The sequence below is a fragment of the Ciconia boyciana genome, chromosome 3 (genome assembly GCF_034638445.1).
Source record: "Ciconia boyciana chromosome 3, ASM3463844v1, whole genome shotgun sequence".
NCBI classification, from domain to species: Eukaryota; Metazoa; Chordata; class Aves; order Ciconiiformes; family Ciconiidae; genus Ciconia; species Ciconia boyciana.
In genome coordinates, this window is record NC_132936.1 from 93,021,055 (window position 1) to 93,034,807 (window position 13,753).

Consider the following 13,753-nt stretch of genomic DNA (forward strand, 5'->3'; position numbering starts at 1 on the left):
TGGACATCATCTGTCAGCATTAGCTTGCATCATGCCTATTTTCAGAAAGGAAGGATTTAATCTGCATTATCCTGTTGCAGATATCTGTAGTTCAGTGTGGTTTACTCAGCTTTTGCTTATTTCTCATTTTGTATTTTTGTGCATAAAGAAATGTTTGTCCACCTCTTATCAAGTGGAAATAGGTGAAGATTGCTGAAATGATACTTTAATTTGGGAACTTTTCTGCATGTCGTTAAAGGCTGTTAGCTTTGTGGAATGGGGTGTGTTCATGCTTTTCTTCACCGGCCATTAGGGCTCTAGAGACTTCCTTCTATTTAGATTTCACTTGCTGGAAATTCATCTATCGTTAGCTGTGTCCTGAAACAATCCTCTCGGTGTATGTATCAGCAATTCTAGCCCCTATTGTCATGTTCCAGTAGCAAAACAAAAAAAAGTAATAGTGCAAGGTTTGAGTGTCTTATTCCCCTCCTCTCTGCCCTGCTGTTCACAAAATGTAGCAAATGCTTCAGAAGGAAGAAAAGATAAAGGAGGAAAGAACTCTTTTGTATTAGATGAAATTTTGCTGTTATACATCTTTGTACCTAGAGAGAAAAAAATGCCTGGTTTGGGTTAAAGTCTTCTCATGTATTCTTTTAACAAGATATCATTTATGATTAATTTCTAGCAAGTACCAAGCTGAATGCAGTTTGAGGAATAATCCGTATTAACATGGTTGATAATATGCATTGTGAAAAAATGCATATTCTAGTGTGCATCTAAATTACTAATATATACTAATATATTACTAATATATCTCATTGCATTGAATCCAGAAGCTATAAAGGATAGTATATATTTGAGGATTATAATAGGTGTGATTTAAAATAAGAATTGCAAACAAAAGCATGTATGTAAACATATGTACATCAGCAGGAATCTGGCTTACATATACAAAGGTCAGTAAGATCACAAGTTTGGGTTACAGCTCAGCCAATAAAAAGAATTCCAGTGACAGAACTCCACTAAGGTACCAGGGCCCACTTGGGTACCTACAGCTAATTTAGATGTTGCTTTCTCCTGGTTACATGAAATGTGACCAGTTATTTATGGCAAGATATTTAACAGTATTTACTAGGGTTTATAAGTACAAATCACAGTTTTGGTGTCCAAACATGAGTCCCTTCTAGACTGATTGGTATTAAAACAAAATCAATCCCCCCTGCATCTAACCAACCACCAGCACAAAAAATTTGAGGCTGTCGAAGTAACATTTTATAAATCTGATCCAAAAGCTTCCTCAAGGCTAGAAATCTGGTGCCTGAGTACAGATTCTAAATTTCCTAAACTTTAAGGGCTTTCTAAATGTTAAGACTTTAAAGAAAACTCTTCATATTTGTATCATTTTTTAATGGCAATATGTGCATGGTTTTCTAAGGTAAATAACAATCTGAATTTCAGTCATCTATGAACATAGTCTTAGATATAATTTTTAAATGTGCATCACTAATCCCTGAACTGTACATGTGCACGTATATGCATATACACTGCACACACACACGTTAGGTGGTGTAGCTTGCCACATGTGGAGCCAATTGAGAAATCTAAACAAGTACACTCTGACTATAGGCACGTACTAATCTATTTTTACTGTCTTTTTGAAAACCAGGTTCTGAAAGTCTGTGTTACTCAAGCTGTTTGCTCAGCGTCACTGGAGTCTTTGCTGAGGTTTTAGAAGTCATGAACTTGTAATGATGATTTTTCACTTTAGCAACCGCCTTACTGATTCCACCTGTGAATAACAGGCGTCAGTACACAGTCGCAGTATTTAAGATCCCATCAGTTCTATATGTTTTGTTTTTTTCAGATCACGGTTGTTAACAGGCTACTATTTAGGCAAATATTTAAGTGTATGCTGAAGTCTAAGCATATGCTAATATCCTGATTATCCACTGAATCCTATATTACTAATGCACATTTTTGCATCAAACACATGCTGAAGCATATTGTTGGATCAAGGTTATGCTAATGTATATAAATCTATTTCTAATAAATATTTTGGAGTTCAATCTAGCAGCAACTATACAGAATCTCTCTATAGGCTGTTAATAGAGTAGTCATATCAACGACCTGATAAAATTATGTTCCTTCACCAGCATGCCTTAAGTAGAGATATTTTACATTTTCTAACAACAAAAAAACTGAAACAACAATGATACAAAAAAAAGTACCCATTTCCTATCATATTTTGTCAACATACCTGATGAAACCACTTTCAAAAACAACCTGTTTAATAAATGGTTAATAATGTATGAGAGAGAAATTATGAGCTTGTAGACACAGACTGGTCTTGGTTTAAAAAAAGAATAATAAAAGATTTGTGTCTCATTTGCTTTCCAAACATTCATGACGCCTGCTTGACTAACCCTCAGTCACAGCTGTGTAAACAACAGACTTTTAAGCTGCTGAACAGATAATGGGAGGAGAAACCAACACATCATATGTAAAATGGGAATAAACAATGACATGATGAGATTGTCTCCCCTTCCTCCTGGGGCAGCTTCTGGTGTTCTCTGGTAAACAGCGTGAAAACTGCCATGCTTTTTTCCCCTGTTGAAGATTTGGCTTTGATTCAGTTAGACAGATGGCAAATGGCCAAGGAAAATGTATAATTTGTGGCTAAAGTACTGCTCTCTCACCTTGGAATAACAGATTTAGTTCAGTTGCGTTTCTGTGACACATGATAGTCTTAACGTAGTTCCTATTGGATAGCAGCTGATACCGCAAAACCACCGCACTTTATGAAATTCAGCACATTATGGAAAATTGTAATTATCTGATGAGGGGAGACCGCAAGCTAAACTAACAAAGATGAAATGAGCACTCAGCTGGGTGTTTCCTTTAATGTACAACTTAGTTGTATTGGCAAAACAGCAAAGGAAAGTTTGCCTTATAGGTGGCAACATTGTACTAAATTTCAATAGAGGTGTCTGCCAGCCCCTCAACCTCCCAAAACAGGAACAGTCACTTTTCTGAGGAACACAGAAATAAATCCAATTGTCTGTTTGGAATTAGAAGCCAAAAGAACTGTTACACATGTTCATACTATAGAAGTGCAATAATGGGCAATCCATACTGGCATTTTGAAACCTGCTTTTCTCAAAACAAATCTAGTATTTGCATGTTCAGTAAAACTGCCTTGCCCCATCTGCCTGGGGGAATGTGGGTGGGCAGGGATAATAGGCTTGAGGTAGCAAGAGCTGGAGTTCATTTAATTCCTTCAGCGTTTGTTGGACAGTCACTATTTTCAAGTTCCCACCTCACAACCATTATTTTTTAAGTGGATGGGATTGGATGAAAATCCACCCTATAACTGGCATAAAGAGGCTGAGCTTGACCTCCAAGAGACAACGAGAGGCAGACAGATGAGGTGGTCAAGTGAACTTGGCTCTCCCAGGTATACCAGTACTTGTAAGTGGGCCAGCCTTAAGCTCTTGAAAAGAGCTGCAAAGCAAACAAAGGTAGTTTATATGCCACAACTCTTTGGGGTTTACTAATCTTCTAGCATTTTGAAATGGACTGTCACTCGGGTATAAAATAAGGTTTTGATTCCCACCTGGATACATGCATTAACTTGAGAAATGTCTCATGCTTGGCATATCGTGCAAGAGCCTGAGTAGAAATGAATGACATCTCAAACAACGGAAAATCAGCCCACATGCAGTAATTTTTAGTAGGTTTTTGTGAACTAAACGTTTAAGTGCTAAGCATGAAGAATTTCCCAAGATAAAAAGGAAGTAAACTAGTCGCCTCAAGATTTATCTATCTTGAGTTCCTGAACAGAGTTTTGGTTTTGATTAATAAATGTGAGCATTTGTAATTTTAGAACTCGGTTACCTTATGGATGGCCTATGAAAAGTTTTTCATATTGATCAAGTGTGAATGACAATTTTATGTGATAGTTCCCACTTCTGAGCTCTTGATGAGAATTTTTGTGGAAGTGCAAGGTTAGACAGACAGAGTTCTGAAAACATAGAAGCTTTAACTACATATTTCTTTTCAAACTCGCTTCTTGGTGTACTTTAGGAATGCCTTGCTTTAGAAAGGTTTTTGACTATTAATAGGGTTTTTTATTGGATCTATGGGAGAGACTATTTTGCCTCCAGTGCTTATAAATATTGTGAGAGGACCCACTCAACTGCTAAAGGCAGAAAATCTGACTTCTTGGCTGGATGCCTATTTTGAAGTAAAGCACAGAGTCAGTTAACTTGACATCTGCATTATATTCCTCTGCTTACTGTGGAGTCAGTTAGTTACTTTTGCAAAAATCATAGAGGGCCTTGTTTTCAAGTGTGGAACATGCTTTTTTCCTAGTCAAATTAAAAGGGGCTGGAAATGTTCGTTCTTTTGAAAATCAGGCCTTTTCAGTTTGTGCCTTAGCTCCTTTATCTGTAAAATTAGGTTGTAATGTTTGCTCACCTCTGTGAAGAGCTTCAGGATTCATACATGAAAAGCACTATGTCAGTAGTTGGGCATGGTAGGTAGATAGTTGAACATGAGAGCAGGCAGTTCATGCATTGCTTAAAAATGAAAGAAGTGTGAATGTGAACAATCCCTTTGAGGCCAAGTTGGAGAACAGGTCTGAAAAAGTCAAAGGAAGGTTATATACTTCCCTCATTCTTCCTAAGAACAAAAAAGTTAAACCAAAATTTGTACTTAACCAATTTCTTCCCTGCCAGACAATGCTGCTCTTCACTGTGGTGAAATTGAGGTACTGTGGCTCTCCTGATTCTGTAAAACTGATTCATTTCACATGTCATCTTACGTGGTTTATGTGTTCTTTTCACCTTTAGAATTACCAATAGAGGCTGATCAACATGAAGATGGAAAGAAGGAGTGCTACTACAATCTGAACGATGCTAATTTCTGTGACAATGTGCTTACATCCAATGTAACCAAACAAGAATGCTGCTGTACCTTGGGTGCTGGCTGGGGTGATAACTGTGAAATCTTCCCATGCCCTGTCTTTGGAACTGGTAAGAGGAGGCCTTCTGTCCCTTCGCAAACTTTGGAAGGATTGTGTTTATGTTAACAGTAATCTGCTTTGCCTTCAGAGAAGGCTTGCCCATTAAATCCCATATTCTGTAGTATTTAGTCATGACTTATCCATGGGAGACTTCCACGGAGGAAAAGTTAATAGGAATAATTCATACCTGGTGTGAATCCATTGGCTTCACTGCAGTTACCCTAGGGATAAAAACAGCCTGTTACTGAACAGTATTATCTCCAACTGATTTTAAACAAAGATGGATTCTCACAGAAGTTTTTCCAGATGCTATGGTAACATGTTAGATTTTTTCCCACAAGCTGGAAAACAAAGGTAAGCATCACAGTGTTTTCGAGTCTGCAGCTATTCTTTGTAACGTTGTTTCCACAGCACTATGAATTACTGATATATATTGTGACATTAGTTTTACATTTTGATACTTACTGAACAATTCAGTTAATCATGTTGTCTGCAGACCATTGTTTAACCTCTAAATATTAAATTAGAAAAACATAGCCATGTGATGTTTGTCACAAATATTGAAAACAGTACTTGAAACATAAACAGTGATGGCTGAAATTCAGAATCCAGCTGGAGAAAATCACGTAAGAGAGAACATGTGTAAACTTTTTGAGATTAAACACTAAAGATTACTTTTCACACAAATGTATCGTCATGTTTAATTCCTGTTTTAACTATACTTTAGAATCAGTGAAACTGAAGTGAAATGGGTTACGAAAAGACTCTCTCTGCTTGGATAGGTTCATTTGATTCTGTATAGTCTCCAAGACACTTTAAATAATTTCCCTTTGTAATCCACACCATGTTCTCCTCTTGCAGTCAATTAGTATTTTTCCTGTATAAGGACTGAAGAATGTGGACAGGGGTTTGTATCTCAGTTGGGGTATGTCTAGATTGCAGCTTGCAGTATAGCTCAGAGAGGCCCATGCTAGCTGTAATTAAGATAATTTGGCTACTGGTATTGTTATAACTGCAGTGCACCATGAAACCCAGTAAGGACTACATTTTCCTGCCAAGCAGCAAGAGAAATTAGTTTGCGTGGAGCTCTGTGATGCTGTGGGTACCCTAGCTAGGTTTTTCAAACCTAGCTCTGCAAACTGAGAGCAGGGGAAAGTCTGGCTGTGGCACTAGCATCCCCATTTAGCTAAAGGTGTGCGTGATTGCCTGATAGATGTGAAAAAGGCAAAACGTTGCCTCAGATTTCTCAAAATACCCTGAAACACATATGTAACATGTACGGATGTGAGTAACTTTTTCTTAACAACATAATTTTTTGTTTTCTCTCTCTCCTAGCTGAATTTACTGATTTGTGTCCTGAAGGAAAAGGTTTCATTCCCTCTGGAGAATCATCTTACGGGCTTCTTGCTCAGAATTACAAAGGTCAGTACTGACTTGTATTAAGTTTATTTCAGAAGTTCTGGTAGTTGACTGACTAGAAATGTGAGCCAGTAATGTAAACATACTAATTCAAATTTTATTAGGTGACAAAAACAGCTTGTGATATGAAACATTACTGAAAATCATCGTTTGACAGATTGTTAAGAATGTCAATTATACAGTCTCTTTAATACTCTGGTTTAATTTATACTAAGTGCTATATACCGTGAGAGTAAGTGCTGAGACCACAAACCTCAAATACTCATTTACATATGAAACACAAAGCCACCTTAAATTTGTAAATAAATGTATGGGGAGTTGGGAGAGAGAAAAAAAGTTCTGTTAAACATTAGACTTACAAGTGAGAATGAATATAAAAACTGACGAGAAGTTCAGCAATGATGTTTTTATTACAGAACTCCATGAAATAACTATTGAACAAAAGATTGCAGAGGAATGAGAGTGACAGAAGGGATTTGTGGGTGCGGGCGGGAGGGAGTTGGCATCACTAAGAAGGAAGAGTGAGAGGCACGAAATTCCTTTTCAAGCTTCAGAAGTAGCCATCAATATTAATAATTTGTGAAATTAATTTTACTTGGCATAAATACACTGTATTTGTGTTAGCTAAAATGAAGTCAACGTATTATCTTTGGGTTACATAGCAGCTACTGGATCTTTAGAAAAGCACACACATTTTATATATTTGTTCCTATTGGAATTGCTGTTTTACAAGTAAGAACTAAATGCAGAAAGTACTGTGTGTTCATATCACATAAAAATGCAGTAAAATGTACTATTTTTAAAAGACCTTAATAGAGGCATAGTATCACATGGCTGGTAGATAAGCATTTGTCAGAGTTGCTTCTAGATAAATCACTAATCTGTCAGACCTAATTCTGAGAGATGACAAAAACTGGTGGGACTTAAAAGATTTCTGGTTTTTTTCCTAGTGATTGTCACATGTACTTTTTCAAACCATCCTTCCTCACTGACTAGGACACTACTAGGCTGGTCTTCCTGTCAAGTTAGTGAGTAGACGATGGTTGAGTTCAGTTCTCTGTCCTACTAATATCTCCTTGTGTTATCCTCAACAGGTGTTTCTTTGCACCTGGAAAGTGCATGGGACATGAAAAGATACTAAAGATTATAAGGCACTAGTACCCAGATTCATTCAAACTAATGCGGGCATTTAAATGGGGTAACTCACTCAAGACCTCCACTCTCTGGAGGTGTTGCTTTGTCCACCAACTTGGAGGAAAGAACAAAGTGCCAGGGGACGAATCCAGACCTGAGACTGATGGTAGCAGGGACGAGTGGTGGACAGACTGACAATTTACATTTAGACAAGTCAGAACACTGTCACAGAGCTCATCTTAAAGGGCCTAATACTCTCTGAGAGTATTTTTGTTCAAGGATTAAGTGTGGTGCTTATCTCTGCAGATCTAAGATTTCTGTATATCTTTGCAATGCAGGTTTGGGACATGCTGTGTGTCAGCATGTCCAAATGTGTCTCAGAGAAAATCTGCATTGTTTTTGTTGTGCTACCTCAGGGTTGATAGTATCTCTAGCTGACATAAATATTGAAGGGTGGAAATAGTTCATCTGGAAATACTTCCACAAATCCTTGCCATAATAAGACTTTTTCTGTTTTCAGTAAGTTTATTTTGTAATAACTGTAGGAATGGCACAAAGGACAAACAATAAAAGGACAAGTACTTTTAGTAATGTGATCTTTCTCTGTTACACTAACTCATATGTTCCTGTCGCTTTTGTCCACAAGCTTCTGCTTGTAGGAGCAACTCCTCTTTTATTACTTGGAATTATCTGTCAGAAGTGAATATACTCACCTAGCCTTCTTGACTCTACTCCCAGGCTTTCCCATGCACAGCAGAGTCACCAAACTGTGTGGAGAGAGGAGAGCAGTCACAAAGTCCATCCATAAGCATAACTGCTTAGTTTTGTAATTAGATGGTGTGATTAAATTAGATCCATGGTGGGAATCCTTTGGGTAAAGCAAATTATATTGGAAAACACAGGCCATATTCTTCATCTGTTTTGCTTGGTGCTGAGAGCAGTGTGTTACCAGAGGAAAGAAAAGGGAGCTGCAGATTATTCCAGTCTCTCTGTGCCACAGGACTTACTGACACGGGAAAGGGAAAGTTATGGTCCACCAGTTTTCTCTTTCCCATTCTGGCTACGAGCACATCGTAGCCTCTTCCACACTTTTTTTTTTTTTTTTTTCCTGTGGGTGTCTGTGCTCCTGGGGCCCTCTGTTTAAAGTGAAGTTTGCTTGAACAGAGAAGTGTATAGGCTTCATTCCATCTTGCTCCTCTGCATGGCCTCATAATAATTATGGTAACACAGCCTTTAATGTTTTCTCCCCAGATGCTGATGAATGCCAACTCTTTGGACAAGAAATCTGTAAAAATGGCTTCTGTTTGAATACGCAGCCAGGTTACGAGTGCTACTGCAAACAAGGCACATACTATGACCCTGTTAAGCTCCAGTGCTTTGGTAAGTTTATTTAAAGTAGTCTTGTCACTATAATGGTATGCAGATGGGCAAAACAAGCAGACTCATACGGCAGGATTCCCATCAGAACTGCAGTATTCCCAGCAAGGGGAAGAACACTGGGCCTCCGAACTCCTGTAGCAGCTTTTTAACAGGCATTGGGTCATTTCCCTTCCCTCCTGCTTGGCTGGGCAACAGTTCTGACATGGTGATGGCATGTAGAGCAGGGTTTGCTTTATTTGCTTCCTTTCTCAGCAAATTGCTCCCAGGAGTTTGCATCTCCAAAACAGTCCCTTGTGCTCCTTTGAGTGCACAGTCTTGAGCTGGTACCAGCCTTTATGCAGGCAGCACAAAGTGATCGGAGGTGGCTTCCTCCTTATATGCACACTGCTGCTTCACTCTGCCAAGGTACAATTTAGCCTTCTGTTCTTTGTACATGGGGTGAGCAGTGAAAGCCTGTATGTTGAAGCTCACCTTTCATTTGGCAAGTGTGCTGGTTTCACTATAATAAATCAAATTAACGCAGATTTTTTTTTTTTCAAAGACAGATATTTTCCACAAGGAGTTAATATGCAATGTGAAATTACAGTTCAGGTCACTGATAAGCCCATTTTAGTCTGCACAACCTTATACTCCTTTGGTTCTGGTATTCAACTGAAAATTACTCATAGCTGTGACCCTGGCTTTTGCTTGGTAAGCAGAAAACCATGTATAATGTGCAGAATAGCATAATGAAAGGAAGTAATTTTTGCAACCGCAGTGAGCGAGCCTTTCACCTTGGGATTCTATGGTTGTTCTTTACAAAGGGTGGGGGGTTTGCTGATTTAACGTAATTTATTTGAAATACAATGGCATGCTCTTCCCTTTGAGCTAAATTTCTGCTTTTCCTCTCCAAGACAAACTAAGGAGTAGAACTACTGTGGCTAGATAAGGTGATCGCTTCTCCTGACCAGCTCATGAAGAGTCTCAGAGAGTATGCCCACCTCTAATGCACGCTGGTACTGTCCTAAAGGGATAGGAACATGGGAAGCGGCTGCAGCTGTACTGGATGCAGGGTATGCCTGGCACTCCAACCCCACCAGCAAGCCTCCTCATCCAGATGCTCCCTAGTACTTGAGGTTTAGAGGTCAGCATCCTGCTGATCTGTCTGTCCTTCTCCATGGGCACAGGCAGGATTTTGCTGCCAGCAATTGGTATTTGTGGTAATTAACAGAAGGCATGCAGGGAAATCTGCTCCTAATATAGGAAAATATAAACATGGATTAACACAGTGCAACTACTTTGTGCTGGCTCTCCTTGATACATTTCCTTCCATTTTAAAGACACAGATGAATGTCAGGACCCAAACAGCTGTATTGATGGCCAGTGCATTAACACAGAAGGATCTTACAACTGTTTCTGTACACACCCAATGGTTCTGGACGCAACAGAAAAGCGATGCATCAGACCAGCAGATTCAAGTGGTATGATCCATTATACATATTACTGAAGTGAGTACACCTCTGCAAGGTGGTGCTGACATGGCTACAGACCCCAGTAAGCTTAGGCTGGGTCATGCTTGGATGAGCCTGCTCTTTTGGAGGATTTTGGAAGGCAATGCTTGGACCATCATCTGTTGATCCAGAAGGCATCATGATGTAGGACTCCACAGGGCTCCACTTTGCCAATGCAGACAGGAGACTGCTGGAAGTATTAATGAGGTTAGGCTTGGGCTGGGGAGTCTTCAGCCCCCTGATTCACCAGCTCTGCCTCTGCCTCGTCCAGTCTCGTAGGTAATGAGGCACAGCCTGCTTGCTGTCTCACTAAGGCTGGGGTTTGGCTGTGGGCTAACTCTGGAGATTCAGTTTGGGGTGGGTGACTGCTTCTAACAAAGCAAGGAATAAGAGCAGGAATAACAGGACACAGGAGGAAATAGCTGAAATTGTATCTGTGCTTTCAATTGATTAATATTGAGGGTACATCAAGCTCCCATTTTCAAGCTGTGGGCTGCAGTGTCACTATTAAAGTAAGGTTTTTGCATGTTCTTTCAATTTCAGTAGACACTGATTTCAGAAAAAATATTAGATACTATGAGATTCTTAGAAACATCTCAGCAATCCAGAGCATGATGCAGTCTGCACAGCTTTGTCTATGCCACACGCATCTTTGAAAGAAATGTTACAATGGGTTTGATTAATATTGGCACTGTATAGCCATAAATCCAGACCTCTGGTCCCTGCAACTTGCAGTGAATTTTCCTAAGATGCTTCTGTGAAAGGAAATGGGAATACAGACTGAATGCCTGCTTTAGTCACTCCAAATTGTAAGGATGATACTTTTGAGGAGTAATGTGGTCATCCTCTTGCCTGAAACTGTGAAAGAACCTGTGGTTCTTTCTATTGTTCAATCTTCAGTTAAACCAAGAGCAGGATTGTCCTTTGGGTTCATCCAGGATGTGAAGAGAATGCAAGGGCCCAAAGGGTCTTCCGTCATGGGATATTGGGGCTGATACAGCAACGATCTTCTCACCCAGCACAAAGCGCTCAAGCCTTGTATCACTACTGGCAATGTCCTCCCTAACGCAGGGGAGGAGGGGCAGGCTGGTTGCTTTGCTGCCAGCAGAATTTGGAGTTGGTTGCAGAGACCCACTGCTGCTCTTCACTGCGTGTTCTGGCAAGTTCTTAGCAGAATAGGTATCTAAATTCTGATCACCTTTGCACTTTCAGAACTCGCTGTTTTACTCTTGAGCTAGGTTTCAGTTCTGTACTCGCCCACGTACCAGTGCATCATGTAAAAATGCAGTTAATAGATATGCACAGACAAAACAGAATCTTGGTTTGTGATGCTTATTTTTCACTCTGTGTTGGAACAAAATCAAAACCTTGCAGATGTCTTTACAAAACAACTGTGCTGAGGTTTTTACATTCCAAGTGGAAGATAAAGTCTACAGTTCCTCTCCTTCCGATCAGCAGTGATCAGAGATTGCTAGGACTAGGAGTTGTTCCTACTGAGATCTTTGTCAGAACTAGTATGCCTCTGAAATAGTCCAGCTTTGACAAAAATACATGTTTTTGTTAATGTTCATAAGAATGTGACAGTAGTTCACAGCAGTATTCTGTCTCTAACAATAGCTGTAAGTGGATGATTAGGGACCAGAAGAGCAGATAAACAATACTTCTCACTCTCCCAGCCTCCAGCTATTTTCAGCTCAGGGGATTTCCTGAGCCTGATGTAGTTTGTCTGTTTAGTTAATGGGACTCTCTTCCAAGTATTTGTCCAGTCTCCCGTTGAGCCCATGTAAAATTTTTGTTCAGCTCTGCCCTAGCTGTAAAAGTTCTTTCAGATGCCATTGATGACAATGTAAGAAAAGCAAAATAACAACTTTTAAAGATTCATTCTGTGGATGGAGTTCCCCAAATATTCACCTCTGTCCTAACACTGTTTTTTGTCAAGCTCTGTTAACTTCCATGAGAGCAGAGCTGAGTCAGTGTTAAGCGTTCAGCAATGACTACTGATTTAGGAAGTTTTATTTCTTGGGTGTCCAACGCAATGTGCTTTTAAATTGGCCTAATAGCGCCAAATCAGAACCTTTTAAGATTTTTCCAAAGCTGAGCACTCAAGGGATGAGCCACGTCAGGCACTTAAAAATGGTCGTGAGTTCTAAGCTTAAATTTGTATTCAGCAAAGTCTGTAAAGCTAGGTTATTTTCCTAATCTAAGTTTAGCAAATTCTGCATTATGTGAATATCTTTTTTAAAAAACAGTGCTGCGATAATGATCTAATACTGTCTTCTCCATCAGAACAAACTGAAGAAACTGAGGTCTACCAGGATCTTTGCTGGCAGCATCTAAGTGATGATTTTGTTTGTAGTCGACCTCTGGTTGGAAAGCAGACTACCTACACTGAGTGCTGTTGCCTATACGGCGAAGCCTGGGGCATGCAGTGCGCACTGTGTCCTATGAAAGAGTCAGGTAAGGAAACGTCAATTCTTGGAATGAAATCTGAAATACTTAATCAGTTTAATCCCTTGTATTTATACTAGGGCTACTAACATAAGAAAGAACAAAAAACCCTAACCCTTCAAGAACTAATGGAAATTTTTCTCATTAATTAAAGGGAAATCATTACAGTCTAGATTTTGAAAATGTGGCTGCTTTTATTTTTTGGCACTTACAGGACCCGTTTCCTTCAGGTGGAATTGTCAGTGACTGGCAACGTAGAACCTTGGTGGAAACAGGAGAGCATTTTAAGGGTAGCAGAGTTCCTTAACATGACTGACAAATTAAAAACTATCAGTGAAAATACTGATGCAGTTCATGTGCACACACATGCATGACACTCAACAGGCTACATAACTGGTTTGGATTTTTGTTGCTGGTATTATACATTCAGATGCATTTTTCAGTGTGATATTCTGCCAGGCTGGCTGCAATTAGATGTGTTTGCTTGATAAGGATTTGGTAAGTTGTGGTTTAGAATCACTAAACCTATCAGAGAATGAGTTTTATTATATGGCTATATGCTCAGATATTATGAAATGTATAGAAGAGCAATTTAAGATAGATAAAGGAAATGGATTACCAAGAAGGACTGAAGAATTTCCAGGGAATATAACTTGACGTTAAAGAAAGCTGACTCACAGTCATATTTTTGAAAGACTGTATTTTGTTTATGTGTTTAGAAATTAGACATTGTGCCAAGGTATTTCAGGTAGAAGCTTCTTCTTGTGGTGACTACAAAAGCTAAATGGATATAGAGAGAAATTTTGTCATTGACACACAGGCTTATTTCTGGGGACTAAGGACTGGAGAAGAGACCAGTGGAAGCAGCATAGGTATATGT

At 39.3% G+C, this 13,753-nt stretch overlaps 1 protein-coding gene across 7 annotated transcripts in view; it reads left to right on the forward strand.

Moving 5' to 3' along the window:
• The window catches only part of LTBP1 (latent transforming growth factor beta binding protein 1), a 203,741-nt gene that overhangs the window by 172,135 nt on the left and 17,853 nt on the right, over positions 1-13,753 (forward strand). For all 7 annotated transcript variants that reach the window (XM_072856615.1, XM_072856611.1, XM_072856612.1 and 4 more), the window contains 5 exons: positions 4,830-5,012; positions 6,338-6,424; positions 8,807-8,935; positions 10,255-10,395; positions 12,712-12,882. In XM_072856615.1, the coding sequence (XP_072712716.1) occupies positions 4,830-5,012; positions 6,338-6,424; positions 8,807-8,935; positions 10,255-10,395; positions 12,712-12,882 (711 nt within the window). The remainder of the gene's footprint in view (positions 1-4,829; positions 5,013-6,337; positions 6,425-8,806; positions 8,936-10,254; positions 10,396-12,711; positions 12,883-13,753) is intronic.